General features: G+C 46.9%; 1 protein-coding gene across 1 annotated transcript in view; it reads left to right on the top strand.

Moving 5' to 3' along the window:
• Positions 1–24,931, top strand: part of KCNN4 (potassium calcium-activated channel subfamily N member 4) — a 53,223-nt gene extending 28,292 nt beyond the window's left edge. Inside the window, exons 2-8 of the mRNA XM_075329070.1 lie at positions 847–942; positions 9,490–9,902; positions 10,307–10,439; positions 10,580–10,690; positions 22,552–22,670; positions 22,943–23,012; positions 23,097–24,931. Of these exons, the coding sequence (XP_075185185.1) occupies positions 847–942; positions 9,490–9,902; positions 10,307–10,439; positions 10,580–10,690; positions 22,552–22,670; positions 22,943–23,012; positions 23,097–23,243 (1,089 nt within the window). The 3' untranslated portion in view covers positions 23,244–24,931. The remainder of the gene's footprint in view (positions 1–846; positions 943–9,489; positions 9,903–10,306; positions 10,440–10,579; positions 10,691–22,551; positions 22,671–22,942; positions 23,013–23,096) is intronic.
• The last annotated feature ends 638 nt before the right edge of the window (positions 24,932–25,569 follow it).

A 25,569-nucleotide genomic window follows, 5' to 3' on the forward strand; every position in this document is an offset into this window, starting at 1 on the left:
TTTTTGACTCTCCTAAAGTTACACATGATCTGTTGTGGCCCATTTGTGCAGCGCTGGTGTACGTGACATGCGAGTTTGCTGAGAGTATATACAGTCTGGAGAAGGGTCAGTGACTGTATATAGAGGAAATATTAACAGGAAAGACCTAGTGCGCGGTCGAGTGAAGGACGGGAGAGGCGATTCTGTCAATCTGCAAACAGAAATGTTTACCTTGATGGTATCAGTTAGGAACGTCTCTTCCTTCCCCTGCCCAAAGTCAATATCACCCGAACAGGTGCAATAAAAAATACATGTATTCAAAGGGAACTTCCCCTTTAAATTTAAAGACATAACCAGCCTATAATATGTGAGGACTGTGCTCGACCCTATGCAAGTGAACAGATCAAGATCTCTCTTATCCTATGGATATAGCGTATACCCAGATGGCACCGTGTCACATCAGGGTGACGCCCTCTGTAAAAATGAAATAAGTGCTGTAAATAAACAGATTAGGCTCCTATTTCATCCTGTGACTCTTAGACAAAGCTTGAGTTAGGTAATAAATCCAGAGCAAATGTCATGCCAAATCACTTTTTTTATTAACCAAGACTGTGCCAAGGAGTCAAAAAGGCCCATAGTGTAAAAAAAGCATAGTTTATTAGCCTATGGGGAAGTAACTGGCATGAGTTGCTCTGGGGCGTCAATCTTTGGCTTTAGAGACCCGCCCACGAGGAGCTGCTTCACCTTGATTAGTGCATAAAATGACTTAATTAATGTAACAATGTCATTTTTCTCCAGATAGGAATGCCCGTGCCTCGTTTATGACATGTACTAATATATTCTTTATTTTCTGTGTTTTTTTTTCAGTGGCTTCAGTATCTGTACCTGATGAGATGCACCATCAGCATCTCCACCATCATTCTTCTCATCCTCATCATCGCCTTCCACATCAAGGAGATCCAGGTATCCGAATTCTATGTTATATATTACATTAAGAAATATAAATATAAATATATATATATATATATATATATATATATATATATATATATATATATATATATATATATGCGCTAGCTGTAGTACACAGGCGTTTTACCGGGATAGTAACTGTCTCTGTTTCTCTCCCAGTCTGTCTGTCTATCTCTTTCTGTCTGTGTGTCTGTCTCTGTGTCCATCTCTCTGGCTGTCTGTGTATCAGTCTCTCTGTCTGTCTGTCTGTCTATCTTTGTGTCTGTCTCTCTCGTTCCAGGTCTGTCTCTTTCCCCCTCTGTCTCTTCCCCCCCTCTGTCTCTTTCCCCTCCTTTGTTTCTTTCCCCCCCCCTCTGTCTCTTTTCCCCCCTCTGTCTCTCCCCCCCCCTCTGTCTCTTCCCCCCCTCTGTCTCTTTCCCCCCTCTGTCTCTTTTCCCCCTCTGTCTCTTTTCCCCCCCTCTGTCTCTTTTCCCCCCCTCTGTCTCTTTCCCCATCTGTCTCTTTCCCCATCTGTCTCTTTCCCCATCTGTCTCTTTCCCCATCTGTCTCTTTCCCCATCTGTCTCTTTCCCCATCTGTCTCTTTCCCCATCTGTCTCTTTCCCCATCTGTCTCTTTCCCCATCTGTCTCTTTCCCCCGTCTGTCTCTTTCCCCCGTCTGTCTCTTTCCCCCGTCTGTCTCTTTCCCCCGTCTGTCTCTTTCCCCCGTCTGTCTCTTTCCCCCTCTGTCTCTGTCTATCTTTGTGTCTGTCTCTCTCGTTCCAAGTCTGTCTCTTTTCCCCCTCTGTCTCTTCCCACCCCTCTGTCTCTTCCCCCCCTCTGTCTCTTCCCCCCTGTCTCTTTTCCCCCCCTCTGTCTCTTTCCCCCCCCTCTGTCTCTCCCCCCCCTCTGTCTCTCCCCCCCCTCTGTCTCTCCCCCCCCCTCTGTTTCTTTCCCTTTCCCAGTCTGTCTCTTTCCCCATCTGTCTCTTTCCCCATCTGTCTCTTTCCCCATCTGTCTCTTTCCCCATCTGTCTCTTTCCCCATCTGTCTCTTTCCCCATCTGTCTCTTTCCCCATCTGTCTCTTTCCCCATCTGTCTCTTTCCCCATCTGTCTCTTTCCCCATCTGTCTCTTTCCCCATCTGTCTCTTTCCCCATCTGTCTCTTTCCCCATCTGTCTCTTTCCCCCATCTGTCTCTTTCCCCCATCTGTCTCTTTCCCCCTCTGTCTCTGTCTCTTTTCCAGTCTGTCTCTTTCCCCCCTCTGTCTCTTTCCCCCCTCTGTCTCTTTCCCCCCCTCTGTCTCTTTCCCCCCTCTGTCTCTTTCCCCCCCTCTGTCTCTTTCCCCCCCTCTATCTCTTTCCCCCCCTCTGTCTCTTTCCCCCCTCTGTCTCTTTTCCCCCCCTCTGTCTCTTTCCTCCCAGTCTGTCTCTTTCCCCATCTGTCTCTTTCCCCCGTCTGTCTCTTTCCCCCTCTGTCTCTGTCTATCTTTGTGTCTGTCTCTCTCGTTCCAAGTCTGTCTCTTTTCCCCCTCTGTCTCTTCCCACCTCTCTGTCTCTTCCCCCCCCTCTGTCTCTTCCCCCCTGTCTCTTTTCCCCCCCTCTGTCTCTTTTCCCCCCCTCTGTCTCTTTTCCCCCCCTCTGTCTCTTTTCCCCCCCTCTGTCTCTTTTCCCCCCCTCTGTCTCTTTTCCCCCCCTCTGTCTCTTTTCCCCCTCTGTCTCTTTCCCCATCTGTCTGTCTCTTTCCCCATCTGTCTGTCTCTTTCCCCATCTGTCTCTTTCCCTAGTCTGTCTCTTTCCCCCTCTGTCTCTGTCTATCTTTGTGTCTGTCTCTCTCGTTCCAAGTCTGTCTCTTTTCCCCGTCTGTCTCTTCCCACCCCTCTGTCTCTTTCCCCCCCTCTGTCTCTTTCCCCCCCTCTGTCTCTTCCCCCCTCTGTCTCTTTCCTCCCCTCTGTCTCTTCCCCCCCTCTGTCTCGTTTCCCCATCTGTCTGTCTCTTTCCCCATCTGTCTGTCTCTTTCCCCATCTGTCTGTCTCTTTCCCCATCTGTCTGTCTCTTTCCCCATCTGTCTGTCTCTTTCCCCATCTGTCTCTTTCCCCATCTGTCTCTTTCCCCATCTGTCTCTTTCCCCCTCTGTCTCTGTCTATCTTTGTGTCTGTCTCTCTCGTTCCAAGTCTGTCTCTTTTCCCCATCTGTCTCTTCCCACCCCTCTGTCTCTCCCCCCCCTCTGTCTCTTCCTCCCCTGTCTCTTTCCCCTCCTCTGTCTCTTTTCCCCCCCTCTGTCTCTTTTCCCCCCCTCTGTCTCTTTTCCCCCTCTGTCTCTTTCCCCATCTGTCTGTCTCTTTCCCCATCTGTCTGTCTCTTTCCCCATCTGTCTGTCTCTTTCCCCATCTGTCTCTTTCCCCCGTCTGTCTCTTTCCCCCGTCTGTCTCTTTCCCCCGTCTGTCTCTTTCCCCCTCTGTCTCGGTCTCTTTTTCAGTCTGTCTCTTTCCCCCTCTGTCTCTTTGACTGTCTCTCTCTCTGTCTCTTTCCCTGTCAGTCTCTTTCTGTCTGTCTTTATCCGTCTCCCCACCCACTTTTTATTACCTCACACATAAGCTTCTTATACTAGGAATGTCCTTTGTTCTTATAGCAACCACTCACAGCTGCTATTAATAAGCTGTAGCTCCTATCTCCATTGACTTTAATGGAGGCAGGTGTTTTGGAGAGTAACTGTAAAGCGCGGGGTTAAATTTTACTGTCAAAACATAGTCTATGACGTTCCCTGAGTCACATGTGGCATCTGTGCAAAATTTTGTGATTGTAAATGCGACAGTGCGGATTCATTTAGCGGACACACACGCACACACACACACACACACACACGCACACACATACACTGAGCTTTATATATTAGATGAAAATAATCTAGATGATATGTGAATACAGCAGATGGAAGACATGACCATCTCACTTATATGGTGGGGCTGTAATAATTCCAGGAGGCTCCAGGAATGTAATAACATGTTGTATTAGGAGGACACGCGATCATAAAAGGACATCTGTGATCACCCCAATGTTTACCCCGCTGAGCGGCTCAAAGTGGGGGGAGCTTCAAAGGAATTGACACCTCTACTGAGAAATAACGTCATCTATTCATATTCTAAAGAAGGTAGATAACTGTTGAATAGTGATGAGCGGGCACTACCATGCTCAAGGGCTCGTAACGAGGAGTTGGACACTCGGATGGGCGTAAATGGAGGATCTGAGTATAATGAAAGTCACTGGGGAACGCGACCTGATACAGACACATAGAGACAGACAGAAACTAGAAGAGAGACAGAGAGACGATTACTATCCCAGGCAACGCCCGGGTACTACAGCTAGTATCAAAATAAAAACTAAGAAATATTAAGGAGACTGTTTGTGCCCCTTGTGTGTGGCTGTAAGAAATCTGTCTGCAGCAGGAGCCTCCCCCCTTTGCTCTATTGCAGTTGCAGAAAATGCGGAATTTCACTGTATGCAATTGTCTAACATCCACCCGTAAATTAGGGAATCATTGCCCCCCCCCCCCCCAAATTACTACCCAACCTCCAGAGTTGGCTTCGGGTTATCAGACATCAGTGCATGGTGGGAGCTCATGAAGACCACCCTTCTTCATTTACCCTCTATATAAGCTTCATTATGGGGGTCTACAAGGGCAGATAAACCAAAAAGAATAATGGATGTGATTGGAGTATATCATATGTTAATCCAGTGATATGGGTCTTTATAGTTAGTAATATTTTTTTCTCATGGGATCCTTGGGGGCGTGTGTCACACAATCCTCGGGGGCGTGATTTTTTGGCTGCTCAGTGAGTCACACCCACTTGGCAAATTAGCATGACATAAAAAAAGGTCCATCTGGAGTATTTTAAAAAAAACAATAGTAAGGGGCATATATAATTGGCCACTTTTGACCGGATGGTAAATCTTCGTTGGTTTGTAATCCTAAACGATGCTGGAGCTGAGGACGACCTCCAGGCTCGGGTGATTAATCTCCCCGCTTCTCGCGGTCCCTGCAGTCATTATGGAGGCGGATGTGAGTGAGCCATTATTTGGAGTGACTGTGTGCTCAGCAGGAGGGGCGGCTCTGCGCGCTGCCAAGTACTGAGCCTGCAATTACCAGGGCACGAGATCACACCCAGGTCTGCGGCTTTTTAAGAATATATCGTGTCGTTGTTAGTGGGCGGATGGAAAGTGCCCGTCTGTGAGGACTGAAAGGGAAGGCAGGGACCATGGTCTATTAATATCCATCCAGCCATTAATATCTTATATCGGCCATGGGTAACAGTTGTTATAGGAAATAGACGATCAGAACAGATCCAGCCTGGAGCATGTATAACCTCCCGTCCCTCGCCCCCTGGTGTATAACATCCCACCCCTCAACCCCGGTGTATAACATCCCACCCCTCACCCCCAGTGTATAACCTCCAGCCCCTCACCCCCAGTGTATAACATCCCACCCCTCACCCCCAGTGTATAACATCCCACCCCTCACCCCCAGTGTATAACATCCAGCCCCTCACCCCCAGTGTATAACATCCCACCCCTCACCCCCAGTGTATAACATCCAGCCCCTCACCCCCCAGTGTATAACATCCAGCCCCTCACCCCCAGTGTATAACATCCAGCCCCTCACCCCCAGTGTATAACCTCCCGTCCCTCGCCCCCCGGTGTATAACATCCGGCCCCTCGACCCCAGTGTATAACCTCCAGCCCCTCAACCCCGGTGTATAACATCCCACCCCTCACCCCCAGTGTATAACATCCCACCCCTCACCCCCAGTGTATAACCTCCCGTCCCTCGCCCCCCGGTGTATAACATCCGGCCCCTCGACCCCAGTGTATAACCTCCAGCCCCTCAACCCCTGGTGTATAACCTCCAGCCCCTCAACCCCGGTGTATAACATCCCACCCCTCACCCCCAGTGTATAACCTCCTGCCCCTCGACCCCTGGTGTATAACCTCCAGCCCCTCAACCCCGGTGTATAACATCCCACCCCTCACCCCCTGGTGTATAACCTCCGGCCCCTCACCCTCAGTGTATAATATCCGGCCCTTCACCCCCAGTGTATAACATCCGGCCCCTCAACCCTGGTGTATAACCTCCGGCCCCTCACCCCCAGTGTATAACCTCCTGCCCCTCGCCCCCTGGTGTATAACCTCCAATCCCTCGACCCCGGTGTATAACCTCCCGTCCCTCACCCCCTGGTATATAACCTCCAATCCCTCGACCCCGGTGTATAACCTCCAATCCCTCGACCCCGGTGTATAACCTCCAATCCCTCGACCCCGGTGTATAACATCCGGCCCCTCGTCCTCAGTGTATAACATCCAGCCCCTCACCCCCAATTGTATAACATCCAGCAATTTGTACATCACCAAGCACAATGCGGAGCCGTACATCACCAAGCACAATTCTGAGCCGTACATCACCAAGCACAATGCCGAGCCGTACATCACCAAGCACAATGCCGAGCCGTACATCACCAAGCACAATGCCGAGCCGTACATCACCAAGCACAATGCCGAGCCGTACATCACCAAGCACAATGCCGAGCCATACATCACCAAGCACAATGCCGAGCCATACATCACCAAGAACAATGCCGAGCCATACATCACCAAGCACAATGCCGAGCCGTACATCACCAAGCACAATGCCGAGCCGTACATCACCAAGCACAATGCCGAGCCGTACATCACCAAGCACAATGCCGAGCCATACATCACCAAGCACAATGCCGAGCCATACATCACCAAGCACAATGCCGAGCCATACATCACCAAGCACAATGCCGAGCCATACATCACCAAGAACAATGCCGAGCCATACATCACCAAGCACAATGCCGAGCCATACATCACCAAGCACAATGCTGAGCCATACATCACCAAGAACAATGCCGAGCCGTACATCACCAAGCACAATACCGAGCCGTACATCACCAAGTATCACCAAGACGGATCACACTGCTCTGTCTGTGTCTGATGGACGAGTCTTGGTTTAGTGAATGGAGGACGTTACCCCCTGACTGCATTGTGCCCATTGTACAGTTGGTGGTGGAGGACAATGCTCCGGGCTAATATCAGGGGTCTGCTCCCAGCAGAGTCTATGGGACTACGGCTGCTGTAAGAGATTATTCCATAAATCCTATATAAATACTTTCCAGATTCTTTTCCTTTTTTTGATCCAGAAACACTTGACATTTGCTGTGCCGTGAGCCATGTGTGAGGCATTATTGGTTTCCCTGTAATGCGCCCATCCCGGTGACTCAGGTTTCTGTCGCTTTGTAGTCATTTCTGCCTTTTTATGTAAAGATGGATATTTTGGCAGGAAAACTAATATTCTAGGTGCGTCCTGCCCTCCGTGTTCTGGTTACCCTGTGCCGGGTTTGTTGGCACAATATGAGCAGTTGGGTGGTGCCCGCACCATATATTTACCGGTTGCTGGGAAGATCCGTTGACCGCACCTATCTTCTGTGTGTTCATGATAGCACTCGGCCATATCTGCTTTGTTCAGAGGGAATATGGACTGATATTACTATTTAGCAGTAAAATATAATATCTATTTCTAGGAAAGGGGAGTGAGAACATTATAACCCCAGGGGGGCTACCCAATTATCCATGAATGCCATATGCCAATATGGCACCAGTCCACCTCATACTTCAACCCACCAAGGCATGGACTCCACGAGACCTCTGAAGTGTCCTGACTCCTGTGGTCTCTGGCACCAGGACGTTACCAGTGGAACCTTTGATGGGGTTTGTTACTTCTGGACAACTCTTTAATTGCCTCTGTGCTGTATAAGGAGGAAAAAAATCTATACTTCCCTCCCAAGACGGCGCCGCTCCTCAGCGCTGATCTCCAAACAGAAACCAAGTGACTACTGAAAACCTCCCAAATAACGTCCAAACAGAAGAACCTGCTTATCCATCCTTTGATCAGGTTTGATAGGTACTAAGAATGGAATACCAAGAACACCTCTAAATAACTGCAGTATACAAAGAACTCCAAGAAAAACCTGCCGTATACCGGGAACACCTTAATGCCTGCCGTACCACGGGAACACCCGAAAAGACCTGCCGTATACCAGTAACACCCTACAAGACCTGCCATGTACTGGAAACACCCCACAAGACCTGCCGTACACTGGGAACACCTCAATATCTGCCATATACCAAGAACTCTGAGCAAGACCTGCTGTATATTGGGAACACCCACCAAGATCTGCCGTATACTAGACACACCCAAGACCTGCTGTATACCAGGAACACCTAACAAGATCTGCCGTACACTGGGAGCACCTCAATATCTGCCATATACCAAGACCTCCGAGTAGTAAGACCTGCCGTATACCAGAAATACCCAACAAGACCTGCCGTATACTGGGAACACCCAACAAGACCTGCTGTATACTGGGAACACCCAAGACCTGCCGTATACCAGAAACACCCAACAAGACTTGCCGTACAAAGGGAACACCTACAAAGACATGCCATGTACTGGGAACACCCCACAAGATTTACCGTATACTATGAACACCCCACAAGACCTGCCGTAAACTGTGAACACCTCGCAAGACCTGCCATATACCGGGAACATATACGAAGACCTGCTGTATACCGGGAACACCAAACAAGACCTCCCGTATACCGGAAACACCCATCAAGACCTCGTATACCGGGAACACCCATCAAGACCTCATATACCGAGAACACCCATCAAGACCTGTCGTATACCGGGAACACCCAACAAGACCTGCCTTATACCGGGAACACCCAACAAGACCTGCTGTATATCAGGAACACCCCACAAGACCTGCTGTATACCTGGAACACCAAACAAGACCTGCCGTATACCGGGAACACCAAACAAGACCTGCTGTATACCGGGAACATATATGAAGACCTGCTGTATACCGGGAACACCCAACAAGACCTGCCTTATACTGGAAACACATATGAAGACCTGCCGTATACTGGGAACACCCAACAAGACTTGCCATATAATGGGAACACCCAACAAGATCTGCCATATGCTGATAACGTCTCACAAGACCTGCCAGTTTGGACAAGGTCTTACCCAATCTTGTAAATGTATTTTGGTTTTCATTAAATTCACACCAATTCCTTACACTTACTCAGTTTTCCTGCTTCCAACACATCAACATGAAGCTCTTGACTGGATTCCTAATAGATCCCACTGTAAAAATAATAATCAAGATTAAGTTTACCCCTAATATTATAGTATCATGTATAAGAGTGATCAGATCTCATACAGGGCTCCAAATCCCCTGCATAGAGATTGTGTTACAATATAAAATTGCTGTATCCTATAGCCACCACTAGGGAGAGCCCACTGTATACAGTTCACACTTTGGCTTGAATATGAAAGCTGAATGTAGTGAGCTCCCCCTAGTGGTGGCTGCAGAATATAACATTTATGTTATTATATATACATCCTTGCTTCTAGTCGTTAGGTGTCCTGGTTAACGAGGTTATACAGGAGCTAAATCCATATTTTCTGTTTTCTTCTCAGCTCTTCATGACAGATAATTCTTTAGTGCATTGGCGCATCGCTGTAAATTTTAGGAAGTCAGCATGGATTTTTCTAGAAATTCTGGTATGTGCCATCCACCCGATTCCCATCGAGCAACCGTGTGAAGCAAAGAAGGTACCGGACTTGGAGAAACTGGTCTTCCTCTCACAAGTCGATATATTCCTGTCCATCCTGATGTTCCTCCGTGTCTACCTGGTGCCCAGGACGGTGCTGCTCCATAGTAAGGTGCTGGTGGACGCCTCCTACCGGAGCATCGGGGCGCTCAACAAGATCAAATTCCAGTACCAGTTTATCATAAAGATCCTGATGAACACCTGCCCCGGCCGCGTCCTGCTCACACTGACCATCAGCCTCTGGATTGTGTCTTCTTGGGTCCTGTCCGTGTGTGAGAGGTGAGAGGGGGCTAACGATATAGCAGTTATATTCTTGTACATAGGGGCAGTATTATAGTAGTTATATTCTTGTACATAGGGGCAGTATTATAGTAGTTATATTCTTGTACATAGGGGCAGTATTATAGTAGTTATATTCTTGTACATAGGGGTCAGTATTATAGTAGTTATATTCTTGTACAATGGGGCAGTATTATAGTAGTTATATTCTTGTACATAGGGGTCAGTATTATAGTAGTTATATTCTTGTACATAGGGGACAGTACTATAGTAGTTATATTCTTGTACATAGGGGCATTATTATAGTAGTTATATTCTTGTACATATGAGCAGTATTATAGTAGTTATATTCTTGTACATAGGAGCAGTATTATAGTAGTTATATGTAATATTTATGTCCTCAGAGACGCTGAATATACGGCTGATTTGAGCAGTTCTATGTGGTTGATCCCTATCACCTTCCTCACCATTGGATATGGAGATTTGGTGCCTCAAACTGTTTGTGGGAAGATGGTTTGCCTGTTCACTGGAGTTATGGTAAGTTAATGACTCCTGTTCTGGAAGGACAGACATAATGTCATGGCTTCCATCATTTTTCCCATCATGTTTCATCCCTTATGGCTCATTTTCGTCATGTGACACTATATGGTGGGTTTCACCCTGTGCGTCTTTTTCAGGGGGTCGGATGTACGGCTCTAATTGTTGCTGTTGCTGCTCAGAAACTGGAATTTACTAAGGCAGAAAAGCACGTCCATAACTTCATGATGGACATACGCTACATGAAGCAGGTAGGATTTGGATGGCAAATTTTTTATATATAGACTGACATATATATATATATATATATATATATATATATATATATAGTAGGGGGGTGTTTATTTTTAATCGAATCTTCCTGGATGTATAAAGCAAATCTTGTACTTTCATCCCTGTTTGCTGACAGTGAATTGAAGGGTCTCTTCCCCGTCCTGGGATAACTGCAGTCGGTATATAGACGACGTTCTGCATTAACCCTTAATGCACTCTTATTCCTTAATTCTGCTCCCTTGGACGCGATGTCCTCCATCATAGCAACCGTTGGCACAACACATGGCATGCGATGGGCTTAGCAAACAATGCGGATCCGGTTCTGGGACCAGCGGGAGCCATCAGCCTGAGAAATGACCTTACCGAACACAATAGTGATCTGATCTGCCAGCAGCTCCTGACCGCAGGCTACCTGTGCTGGAAATGAAGCTGGGATGCACCCTGGGAACAGAGTATTGCACTTAGTGGCGGTGTACTGTGACCGGATGCGGATTAAGAGTCACCAGGGGTCAGGGCAGTTTAGAAGGCTAGGGACCCCCCAGTCCGATGGATCATGTCACCCCAATGATGGGTAGCATGAATAATGCACACATCTGCAGACACAAAATGAGAAACCTTTTTCCTTATTTACAGCACGATACATAACTTAGCAGTATACATTATAGAGCAGGGGTGGACAATTAATTTTCCTGAGGGATCACATCAGAGACCGGGAATGCTGGGAAGGCCAAACCAAAAACTGAATTAATTCTGTTCAATATTATTATTTTATAGTATTAATAATTGCATCACTTAATATTGAACAGAAGAATAATGACATCCCCTTATATACAGCATCAGCCCTCACAGGCCTCCTATATACAGCATCAGCCCTCACAGGCCTCCTATATACAGCATCAGCCCTCACAGGCCTCCTATATACAGCATCATCCCTCACAGGTCTCCTATATACAGCATCATCCCTCACAGGTCTCCTATATACAGCATCAGCCCTCACAGGCCTCATATATACAGCATCAGCCCTCACAGGCCTCCTATATACAGCATCAGCCCTCACAGGCCTCCTATATACAGCATCAGCCCTCACAGGTCTCCTATATACAGCATCAGCCCTCACAGGCCTCCTATATACAGCATCAGCCCTCACAGGCCTCCTATATACAGCATCAGCCCTCACAGGCCTCCTATATACAGCATCAGCCCTCACAGGCCTCCTATATACAGCATCAGCCCTCACAGGCCTCCTATATACAGCATCATCCCTCACAGGCCTCCTATATACAGCATCAGCCCTCGCAGGCCTCCTATATACAGCATCAGCCCTCACAGGCCTCCTATATACAGCATCAGCCCTCACAGGCCTCCTATATACAGCATCATCCCTCACAGGCCTCCTATATACAGCATCAGCCCTCACAGGCCTCCTATATACAGCATCATCCCTCACAGGCCTCCTATATACAACATCAGCCCTCACAGGTCTCCTATATACAGCATCAGCCCTCACAGGTCTCCTATATACAGCATCAGCCCTCACAGGCCTCCTATATACAGCATCAGCCCTCACAGGCCTCCTATATACAGCATCATCCCTCACAGGCCTCCTATATACAGCATCAGCCCTCACAGGCCTCCTATATACAGCATCATCCCTCACAGGCCTCCTATATACAACATCAGCCCTCACAGGTCTCCTATATACAGCATCAGCCCTCACAGGCCTCCTATATACAGCATCATCCCTCACAGGCCTCCTATATACAGCATCAGCCCTCACAGGCCTCCTATATACAGCATCATCCCTCACAGGCCTCCTATATACAACATCAGCCCTCACAGGTCTCCTATATACAGCATCAGCCCTCACAGGTCTCCTATATACAGCATCAGCCCTCACAGGCCTCCTATATACAGCATCAGCCCTCACAGGCCTCCTATATACAGCATCATCCCTCACAGGCCTCCTATATACAGCATCAGCCCTCACAGGCCTCCTATATACAGCATCATCCCTCACAGGCCTCCTATATACAACATCAGCCCTCACAGGTCTCCTATATACAGCATCAGCCCTCACAGGTCTCCTATATACAGCATCAGCCCTCACAGGCCTCCTATATACAGCATCAGCCCTCACAGGCCTCCTATATACAGCATCATCCCTCACAGGTCTCCTATATACAGCATCATCCCTCACAGGTCTCCTATATACAGCATCAGCCCTCACAGGCCTCCTATATACAGCATCAGCCCTCACAGGCCTCCTATATACAGCATCAGCCCTCACAGGCCTCCTATATACAGCATCAGCCATCACAGGCCTCCTATATACAGCATCAGCCCTCACAGGCCTCCTATATACAGCATCAGCCCTCACAGGCCTCCTATATACAGCATCATCCCTCACAGGTCTCCTATATACAGCATCATCCCTCACAGGTCTCCTATATACAGCATCAGCCCTCACAGGCCGCCTATATACAGCATCAGCCCTCACAGGCCTCCTATATACAGCATCATCCCTCACAGGTCTCCTATATACAGCATCAGCCCTCACAGGCCTCCTATATACAGCATCAGCCCTCACAGGCCTCCTATATACAGCATCAGCCCTCACAGGCCTCCTATATACAGCATCAGCCCTCACAGGTCTCCTATATACAGCATCAGCCCTCACAGGTCTCCTATATACAGCATCAGCCCTCACAGGCCTCCTATATACAGCATCAGCCCTCACAGGCCTCCTACATACAGCATCAGCCCTCACAGGCCTCCTATATACAGCATCAGCCCTCACAGGCCTCCTATATACAGCATCAGCCCTCACAGGCCTCCTATATACAGCATCAGCCCTCACAGGCCTCCTATATACAGCATCAGCCCTCACAGGCCTCCTATATACAGCATCAGCCCTCACAGGCCTCCTATATACAGCATCAGCCCTCACAGGCCTCCTATATACAGCATCAGCCCTCACAGGTCTCCTATATACAGCATCAGCCCTCACAGGCCTCCTATATACAGCATCAGCCCTCACAGGCCTCCTATATACAGCATCAGCCCTCACAGGCCTCCTATATACAGCATCTGCCCTCACAGGCCTCCTATATACAGCATCAGCCCTCACAGGTCTCCTATATACAGCATCAGCCCTCACAGGCCTCCTATATACAGCATCAGCCCTCACAGGCCTCCTACATACAGCATCAGCCCTCACAGGCCTCCTATATACAGCATCAGCCCTCACAGGCCTCCTATATACAGCATCAGCCCTCACAGGTCTCCTATATACAGCATCAGCCCTCACAGGCCTCCTATATACAGCATCAGCCCTCACAGGCCTCCTATATACAGCATCAGCCCTCACAGGCCTCCTATATACAGCATCAGCCCTCACAGGCCTCCTATATACAGCATCAGCCCTCACAGGCCTCCTATATACAGCATCAGCCCTCACAGGCCTCCTATATACAGCATCAGCTCTCACAGGCCTCCTACATACAGCATCAGCCCTCACAGGCCTCCTATATACAGCATCAGCCCTCACAGGCCTCCTATATACAGCATCAGCCCTCACAGGCCTCCTACATACAGCATCAGCCCTCACAGGTCTCCTATATACAGCATCAGCCCTCACAGGCCTCCTATATACAGCATCAGCCCTCACAGGCCTCCTATATACAGCATCAGCCCTCACAGGCCTCCTATATATAGCATCAGCCCTCACAGGCCTCCTATATACAGCATCAGCCCTCACAGGCCTCCTATATACAGCATCAGCCCTCACAGGCCTCCTATATACAGCATCAGCCCTCACAGGCCTCCTACATACAGCATCAGCCCTCACAGGCCTCCTATATACAGTATAAGCCCTTAAAACAACCCCATAGTTACAGTATGAGTCCTTAACTACCATATACAGGATAAGCCCCCACATAGACCCTATATACAGTATGAGCCCTTACGTAGCCCCTAAATACATCAGCCACCACATAGCCTCCTATACACAGTATAAGCCCTTAAACAACTGCATAGTTACAATATGAGTCCTTAGCTACCATATACAGGATAAGCCCTCACATAGCCTCCTATATACAGCATCAGCCCTCACAGGCCTCCTATATACAGCATCAGCCCTCACAGGCCTCCTATATACAGCATCAGCCCTCACAGGCCTCCTATATACAGCATCAGCCCTCACAGGCCTCCTATATACAGCATCAGCCCTCACAGGTCTCCTACATACAGCATCAGCCCTCACAGGCCTCCTATATACAGCATCAGCCATCACAGGCCTCCTACATACAGCATCAGCCCTCACAGGCCTCCTATATACAGCATCAGCCATCACAGGCCTCCTACATACAGCATCAGCCCTCACAGGCCTCCTACATACAGCATCAGCCCTCACAGGCCTCCTATATACAGCATCAGCCCTCACAGGCCTCCTATATACAGCATCAGCCCTCACAGGCCTCCTATATACAGCATCAGCCCTCACAGGCCTCCTATATACAGCATCAGCCCTCACAGGCCTCCTATATACAGCATCAGCCCTCACAGGCCTCCTATATACAGCATCAGCCCTCACAGGCCTCCTATATACAGTATAAGCCCTTAAAACAACCCCATAGTTACAGTATGAGTCCTTAACTACCATATACAGGATAAGCCCCCACATAGACCCTATATACAGTATGAGCCCTTACGTAGCCCCTAAATACATCAGCCACCACATAGCCTCCTATACACAGTATAAGCCCTTAAACAACCCCATAGTTACAATATGAGTCCTTAGCTACCATATACAGGATAAGCCCTCACATAGCCTCCTATATACAGCATGAGCCCTTAAACAACACCATAGTGACAGTATGAGCCTTCACATCACTCCCCATATAAAAGTATGAGCCCTCACATAGCCCCCTATAAACAGTATATGCCCTCACGTAGGCTTCTATATATAGTATGCGCCCCCACCTAGCCATTATATACAGTATGAGCCACACATAACCCCTATGTACAGCATAAGGCACCACATAGCCCCTATATATAGTATGAGCCCTTACGTAGCCCCTAAATACATCAGCCACCACATAGCCTCCTATACACAGTATGAGCTCTCACATAGCCTCCTATATACAGTACGAGCCCCAAAATAGCCACTGTATACAATATGAGCCCCACATAATCCCTATATACAGCATAAGCCACCACATCGCCCCGCTATATACAGCATGATCCACCACATACACTGTATATAGAGGCTAAGCCCTCACATAGCCCATCTATACAACATGAGCCACCCCATAGCCCTTATATACAGTGTGAGCCACCACATAGCACCCTATATATACACTATGAACTGTCTCACAGCTCTCCTATATCTAAGAGACCTCACATAGCCCCCTCTATACTGTATGAGCCCCACATAACCCCTACATACAGTGTGAGCCCCCACATAGCCTCCTATATACAGTATGAGCCCCCACATAGCCTCCTATATACAGTATGAGCCCCCACATAGCCTCCTATATACAGTATGAGCCCCCACATAGCCTCCTATATACAGTATGAGCCCCCACATAGCCTCCTATATACAGTATAAGCCCCCACATAGCCCCTATATACACAGTGTGAGCCCCCACATAGCCTCCTATATACAGTATGAGCCCCCACATAACCCCTATATACAGTATGAGCCCCCACATAACCCCTATATACACAGTGTGAGCCCCCACATAGCCTCCTATATACAGTATGAGCCCCCACATAGCCTCCTATATACAGTATGAGTCCCCATATAGCTTCCTATATACAGTATGAGTCCCCATATAGCCTCCTATATACAGTATGAGCCCCCACATAGTCTCCTATATACAGTGAGTCCCCATATAGCCTCCTATATACAGTGAGTCCCCATATAGCCTCCTATATACAGTATGAGCCCCCATATAGCCTCCTATATACAGTATGAGCCCCCACATAGCCTCCTATATACAGTATGAGCCCCCACATAGCCTCCTATATACAGTATGAGTCCCCATATAGCCTTCTATATACAGTATGAGTCCCCATATAGCCTCCTATATACAGTATGATCCCCCATATAGCCTCCTATATACAGTATGAGCCCCCACATAGCCTCCTATATACAGTATGAGCCCCCACATAGCCTCCTATATACAGTATGAGTCCCCACATGGCCTCCTATATACAGTATGAGCCCCCACATAGCCTCCTATATACAGTATGAGTCCCCATATAGCCTCCTATATACAGTATGAGTCCTCATATAGCCTCCTATATACAGTATGAGACCCCATATAGCCTCCTATATACAGTATGAGTCCTCATATAGCCTCCTATATACAGTATGAGCCCCCATATAGCCTCCTATATACAGTATGAGTCCCCATATAGCCTCCTATATACAGTATGAGTCCCCATATAGCTTCCTATATACAGTATGAGTCCCCATATAGCCTCCTATATACAGTATGAGTCCTCTTATAGCCTCCTATATACAGTGAGTCCTCTTATAGTCCCTATACACAGTATGAGCCCTTACATAGTCCCTATATACAGTATGAGCCCCCACATAGCCTCTACATACAAGATGAGCCCTTACATAGCTCCCTATATATATAGGATGAGCCCTCACACATCCCATACACATTACAAAAAAAACCAAACAAACGAACACATACCCACCTCCCTCCCGCTCCCGCTCCCCTTGGGGTGGTGGATGATGACGTAATCGTGCCGGAACGTTGCAGAAGAGGTGATGGGAGCTCCCCTGGAGCTGCGCTGTTATTATGTATTGCCAGCAGTGGAGCTCCGGGAAAGCATTATAATGCGGGCAATTGCAATCTGGCCATGGGCCCCCCGGAGCCTTGGGCCCCAGGCAGGAGCCCAGATTGCCCTCATTATCATCCGTTTATGACATGGATGCAGCCACTGTCACACATTATGTAAAAGATGCCGTCTATATGACATTTTCAGGGGCAGTATATGAGATCAAGAACTGTGTGATAACGCAATTATCTCACTATTACAGCCCTAACAACCCGAACAAGAAAGGGCGCACCTGTACATTACACCGGTGTGTCGTGGAAAAATAATAATGTCCATACAGTGCCCAAACGAAGAGCAATATTGTTATATAGTGTCGTACACAGTCTACATGAACAGTTCGATAAAGTGTTGAGAGCACAGATATGAAATACCATGTGGTTTCTACATCAAAACCGCCATATAGTTCCAACATTAATACTGCCACATTGTGCCCATATCAATAGCGCCATACATTGCCCAGCCAATAGCATAATATAGAAGTCAGATCAATAATAGCATACAGTTCCCAGATCAATGGCATCATGTGGAGTCTAGATCAATAACACCATAGTGTCAAAATCAATTGACCCGTGTGTGTGTGTGTGTGTGTGTGTGTGTGTGTCCCCGCTAAAGGAATCCGCACCATCACATTTACAATCACAAAATTTTGCACAGACGCCTCATGTGACTCAGGGAACGTCTTAGACTATCTTTTGAGGGGAAAATTAAACCACGCGCTATACAGTTACTCTCCAAAAAACCTGCCTCCATTAAAGTTAATGGAGTTGCGAGCTACAGGTTATTAATAGGAGCGGTGATTGGTTGCTATAGGAATAAAATAACTTGTTAGTATAAGAAGCTTATCTGTGAGGTAATTTATCGACAGAGACAGACACACAAAGACACACGCACATTCAGCAGAGACACACACATGCGCAGCAGAGACACACGCACACGCAGCAGACACACGCACACGAAGCAGAGACACGCACACGAAGCAGAGACACGCACACGAAGCACAGACACGCACACACGAAGCAGAGACACGCACACACGAAGCAGAGACACGCACACACGAAGCAGAGACACACGCACACGAAGCAGAGACACACGCACACGAAGCAGAGACACACGCACACGAAGCAGAGACACACACACGAAGCAGAGACACACACACGAAGCAGAGACACACACACGAAGCAGACACACGCACACGAAGCAGACACACGCACACGAAGCAGAGACACGCACACGAAGCAGAGACACGCACACGAAGCAGAGACACGCACACGAAGCAGAGACACACACAGCAGAGACACACACATGCAGCAGAGACACACACATGCAGCAGAGACACACACACGAAGCAGAGACACACACACGAAGCAGAGACACACGCACACGAAGCAGAGACACGCACACGAAGCACAGACACGCACACACGAAGCACAGACACGCACACACGAAGCACAGACACGCACACACGAAGCAGAGACACGCACACACGAAGCAGAGACACGCACACACGAAGCAGAGACACGCACACATGAAGCAGAGACACGCACACACGAAGCAGAGACACACGCACACGAAGCAGAGACACACGCACACGAAGCAGAGACACACGCACACGAAGCAGAGACACACACACGAAGCAGAGACACACACACGAAGCAGAGACACACACACGAAGCAGAGACACGCACACGAAGCAGACACACGCACACGAAGCAGACACACGCACACGAAGCAGAGACACACAGATACACACACAGCAGAGACACACGCACACACAGCAGAGACACGCACACGCAGCAGACAGCGACACACAAATACACAGACACACAGATACACACACACAGAGGCAGATACACACAGACAGGCAGACAGGGAGGGAGACAGACAAGGAGACAGACAGACAGGGAGAGACACAGACAGGGAGGGAGGGAGACAGACCGAGACAGTTCGTATACCGAGCAACGCCGGGTATAGCTAGTATAGTATATAGATCAATAATGCTAGTGTGCATATACCATCTACTGCCCATGCTATACAATGCCTACATGAAGCGCACCATAAAACATCCATACCACTAGTACCCTACAGTGCACAGATACGTAGTGCCCGTACGGTCCCGGTATATAGTACCATAGAGTCCACCTTTGACTCTCCTGCCCTTGCGTCTGTGTGTATGACACATCTTCCGGGCCACTACCCGCAGTACCTCACACATTCAAGAAGATGCTCTGTACACGACCCTGCGGTTGTGTTATGCCGGCACAGGCCTTCTAAACTTGTCCAATAGTTAAGGAAACAAGTCACGTCACGGTGGGGCCCGGAGGGTCCGAATGTACTGAGTGACCTTTTGATAATGGCTTTACCATTCTACGGTTACGGGCAATGGAGGTTTTTTATCCATCTTTGTCAACAACCCAAAAGGTGCCCTTCGTAGTTTCACAATGGAGGGAAGACGTAGAGGGCGCGACCTGAAGTTTCTTATTATAGTTGGGTCAGAAGACTTCGGCTTCCGTTCAGGAAACAATTAAGATTTCCATACAGGAAAGAGACATTTCTGAATCATGTTATGGCAGATTCACAATGGAGACAATCGGGGGCATTAGTGTGCATCAGCCGGTGGCCAGTCATCCACACTTGACCTCTTGAGAATCCGACTTTCGAAACGTCCCTGTGAAACTAATGGACTATTCTCCAGAAATGGCCCAGATACGCTCATTTCCAACAAATAAGGAAGGATTTTTACAGTAAGGAGGGAAGACGTTGATAATTGGTGCCTATAACAAATTTCCCTTCCCGTACTACTACACTTTTTTAGTTAAATACATGTATTTCGGCCTAAAAATAATTTTTGGAATTGAGTTACGTTCCAAATTTAGCACGGTTTGACTTTTTAGTCTCTTTGTTTCCCCTTCACGTTGCTGGCTGCAAAATGAGCTCATTGAACTCCTCTGTGCCTATTGAGGACCACAGACCACATCAAAGTTGAGCTGAACTTTGATGTGGTCATAGATTTAGTTGTGAAAACCTCAGAAAAACCGAATGAACTCACTTAACAATTCTCAGTTAGCTTATTCTACAGCCAGCATAGAAAACAAAGAGCTTGTAAACCATGCAAAAATTAGTAACCAAACCCAACTGCGAAAATAAGTAAATGTCACGAATTGGCTGTAGGAAAGGGAGGGAGAGGGGCTTTTATGCGGTCCCTCATGCTAGGGGATTCTAGACTATCCCTAATCTCGGGTTACCTCTAATGGTGGAGATGCCAGTGTCCCGTACCTGGCTAAGCTCATGACCAGAACTGATCTGATTCCCCCCTCCTACCAGGGAAGGAAGGGACAAGAGAGATAGAAACACAAATTAAGAAAGACAGATAAATAGTCTGACACACTATACTACAACTACATAGGAACCAACAATGAGAGACTCAGGGAAAAAGCAAGAGTAGGAAGGAAGCGACAAAAAAATACAAGGATTATCTCCACAACCGCATTCGGCAACCAGTCTAGAACCACCAGTAAGTCTGGATAAAACCACCTCCCTAGACCAGTATCGAGAAGCTATAGCTGGCACTAATGGAAGTGTCCAGCCAGCATATATAGGAGGGGAGCACATGTGATTGGCTGCCCCATAACATGTGATCAAAAGGAGACTCACAAGCAGACCAACACAGATTAACTCTTGCTAGCCTGTCTATGAACTGCCAATCTGTTGGTCGATGCTTGTGCTGAGTACAGACCTCAAAGCAGTTAAATCAGGTGGATTAGCAGAATCAGTAGTCTGAACAGATACCAACGCCGCCATGACAGTCAGCGATGTTTGAAAAACTTCCTTGTAACAGTAAAATAGATAAAATTTCCCCAGAAAGTGTCCATATCCCTGGAGGTCTAGGGGAGATTGGTAGCTAAATGTGTTATATACAGTGTGTCCACCCATATCCTGTCCACCGCCATTAACTTGAGAACGGCGACAGCTATAGGCATAGAAGTGGTGTCTAGGTATAGTAAGATAGCCATGCGCTACACAATGAAACCAGCTTTAGCACCACCTGGTAGAAAACAACGGAGTTAGCATTTTTATCTCGAAAACGGAACGAGATAGAGACAAAAAGTGAATTACAAAGTTGTAGGGCATCATCAATTCAATACGAATCGACATCTTGCATACAGAAATGCTATTATATGAAATCCATGACCCCCCCAAAACATTGAATGCTGGTCACGCATATGGTGCTCATGTAACTTTGATGCTCTTGGTGTCCCCCGTCAGCTGCAATGCACATCTGGGCTCTGCACAGCATACTGTATCTTGCTGCACGTTGTGCAATATGGTAGGGGACACTTTTGCACAAGCATCTGTGATACGGCGTCGTAGGTCCTGCAATGTTGGTGGAGGGGTCGCATACACCTGCTGTTTGATGTGATCTCATAGAAAGAAGTCCAATGGGGTCAGGTCAGGTGAGCGTGGAGGCCACTCCACACAGCCACCATACCCAATGACTTGTAGGAAGGTCTCCATAAGGTATCGCTTCACGTCCGCAGCCTTGTGAGTTTTCCACGTTCTAATCATAGCATTTCTGTATGCAAGGTGTCGATTCGTATTGAATTGATGATGCCCTACAACTTTGTAATTCACTTTTTTTCTCTATTTCGTTCCGCTTTCGAGATAAAATTGCTGTTTTCCACCAGGTGGCGCTATAGGTGGTTTCATTACGTAGCGCATGGCTACTTTACTATACCTAGACACCACTTCTATGCCTATAGCTGCTGCCGTTCTCAACCTAATAGCAGTGGACAGGATATGGGTGGACACACTGTATAATCTAATTATACAGTGTGTTAATATATGGTTTAGATTACTGGTCTTGCCATGGTCATGATATTTCTGCCAGCCTTCGTGAAAAAGCATGGAGGAAGTATATAATTTTATTCTTCGTGTTATTTTTTTTCCCTATCATTTTATGTTTTATATTGGTTTTGTCTTTTAGATTAAATGTGCAGCTACCAATGTATTGGGGGAGGCTTGGCTGCTCCACAAGCACACGAAGCAGGGGGATATGTCCAAAATTCGACTGCACCAGCGGGAGCTGCTAGGAGCCATCCATATGTAAGTCCAACCTCAGAAGTAGCTGGATGTCTAATGTGTAAAAGGGGCAAAATGGTTCCTGTTGTTCCACTTCTAAAGCCAGGGCCTTTCCATACAAAACGAAGGATGTTGAGTAGTTCATTAGTGACATCAATGAGTTAGAAAATAGCTATCTTCTCCTCGTCATCCTCCTTGGGCTTCCATAGACATGAATGTTGGGTATCACTTGGATCGTTGACGATCACATTTTTTGTTAGCTGGACTTCTTATAAACCTTATATTTATTTATACAGATTCCGACGCAAAAGAATAAAGCACAAAAATCTGAAGGATCAGGTCAACGCCATGGTCGACATTTCCAAAGTAAGTAGACATTGAGTACAGGGTAGACGTAAGGTTGCAATTACTATATGGTGATGTCCTTCATTGATGTCCTATGTTCTCTAGATGCAGATGATCATGACGGACCTTGATTGCAACTTTACCTCCTCTCATCAAGACCTGGAGAAGAGGATCGACCAACTGGATAAGAAACTGGATGACATCAGACATTTAATATTGACAACCAGAGAGTCTCCCAAGTTGGCACACTGACAAGGACAACTCAAGACATTTGGAAGGTCCTCTTGAAGCTCTCGGACTTCTTTGTCCCTTTTGTTTACCACTAACAAAATGGTCTTCCACTTCCCCTCCTTCATTGTTCGAAGGGTTAAGAGGAAATAAAATTTTTGAGCTGCTTGGAGACTTGGGAGGACTGATTACTAGTAGATGAACTTTATGTAGTTGACTCATCTTCAAAACTACTGATGAGGTCTTCAAGAAGAAGTAGTGGACTTCATGGACAACTTGAACTGCACTTTTGATGCATGGATTAGCCATCTCTAGGAGTATATGTCATTTCTAAATGGGAAATTATTTTTGTAGACCTATAGTAGAGGAGTACAAACCTTGATTACTGGCCAACATGAGGTAAAAAGCTGGGTTGAAGACATAGCGGGACCTGGTTGATAAACTGTTGCCAAGGTGGGATCCTGATTTGAAAAGTAAAGCCAAGGTTGAGCTATGATTGACAAGATGGGACCCAAGGAGTAAAACCAAGTTGGGTCTTTCGTTAAAAATAAAGTGATGCCACGGTGCCTCCGTGGTTAAAAAGATGGAGTCAATATTAAGAATTAGTTGAAAACATGGAACCAAGCTAATCTTTGGGTAAACTGAGGTAGTCAAAGTCCTATTTGAAGTGTGGAGAAGCCTAAGTCAAGCTTTGGATGAAAATGTTATGGAAGATGGACCATTGGTTAAAGTGCTGCCAAGATGATGTTTACTTTAAAAAAGTTGGAGCTAAAGTTAAGCCTAGACTTAAAAAAGTAGAGCAAGGTCAAGACTTGGTTGAACTGATATTAAGGCAGTTTATTGGTTGAAAAACTCAAGTCAAGGTGGGATCTTATTTGGATAGGTGTAGCTAAGACTTTGCTATAGTTTACAAGGTGGAGCCAAAAGATGGGTCTTGGTTAAAAAGGTAAAACCAAGGTGGATCCTTGGTTAAAAAAAGAAGACAGCAAGGTGATTCCTTGGTTTAAAAGGTGGAATTAAGATTTAGTTGAAGACATGGAACAAAGGTTAAGCTTTGGGTGAAGTAGCAGCACCGAGGTGGGAGCCTGGTTGAAATGGTGAAGCCAAGGTTGAGCGTTGAATGAAAAGGTTTAGGGATGGATCTTTGGTTATAAAGGTGATGCCAAGAAGTGGCCTTGCTTAAAGGTGGGCTTAAGGTTAAATATTGATTGAACCGGTGGGGGGGGTACTTGATTAGAAAGGTGAAGTCAGAGTTGAGCCTTGATGGAAAAGGCGATGCTTAGGTGGGGTTTTGGCAAGGTGGGGCCTTAAGACAATCGAATGACATCAGTAGAGTTGGAGAACCTAGTGTGCACTTGGTATCTATAGGACGTTTGCTAAAATAGTAAATTAGATTCTTAATCAATACAACTTGTAGGATCGGAAGTCAAGATCCAAGAAATTAATTGCGTATAGATAAGAAGCTCACAATTTCACAGAATTCTAATGACCTGCTAATGGGACCAAGTTCATTTTAAAAATGAAACCTAATTCTGAAACCTTAAAGCTATATGGAAGATTTGTCTGTGTTTATTGACAATGGGGCGGGGCTAATAAGACTGTTATATTTTAAATGATATATAGATATAACTATGAGAACTCTCAGAATCTAAACCATCTCATAAGAAACTATGCAGAACAGCAAGAGTAATAAATCATTTTTTTAGCTCTCACTTGTCAGATTATTGTCTACTGTAACTTAAGGAGTTTCCAGGAATAACTATTGATGGCCAATCCTCAAGGAGACCTTACAGATTAGATGACTTTGAAGCCAAACCTGATGATTTCAGTGGGACTGGTTGACCATCTCCTGGTATTAAAAGGTGTCCAGACCCTGCCAAACCACAGAGATTGAGGGAAAAAAAGGGTTGAGCATGTTGAATTTCAACATGTCTGATCTTTTAGTTCTCCTAAGTGGAACATTATGTCCAGAAATGTTGAGGAGCAGCTTATTCACCTATATAAATTGAAAACATATACATGCTCAGGGAGATCAGAAGGAATAACTGTCGCCTGTGACATCTGTGTTGATGTCTGACCGGTCTATGCTTCTATTGCTGGGTGGCGCCACGCCTTCATTGCAGGCGAAAACATGGTTGTCTGGTGGAAATCTCTGGGAATTGTCCTGTCATCCAGGTTGGGGTTACCTTCTAGGCTGTGTTGGCTCCCTGAGCTATGATACTGGCTATTTAAGCTCCTGAATTCCTGTTCACCACTGCCAGTTATAGGTTCTACTTGACATGGTTATCACCTGTTATTCTACCTCTGCCCAGATCAATAGATTCTGGATGTTTGACCTTTTCGGCATAAG

The sequence above is a fragment of the Anomaloglossus baeobatrachus genome, chromosome 11 (genome assembly GCF_048569485.1).
Source record: "Anomaloglossus baeobatrachus isolate aAnoBae1 chromosome 11, aAnoBae1.hap1, whole genome shotgun sequence".
Lineage (NCBI taxonomy): Eukaryota > Metazoa > Chordata > Amphibia > Anura > Aromobatidae > Anomaloglossus > Anomaloglossus baeobatrachus.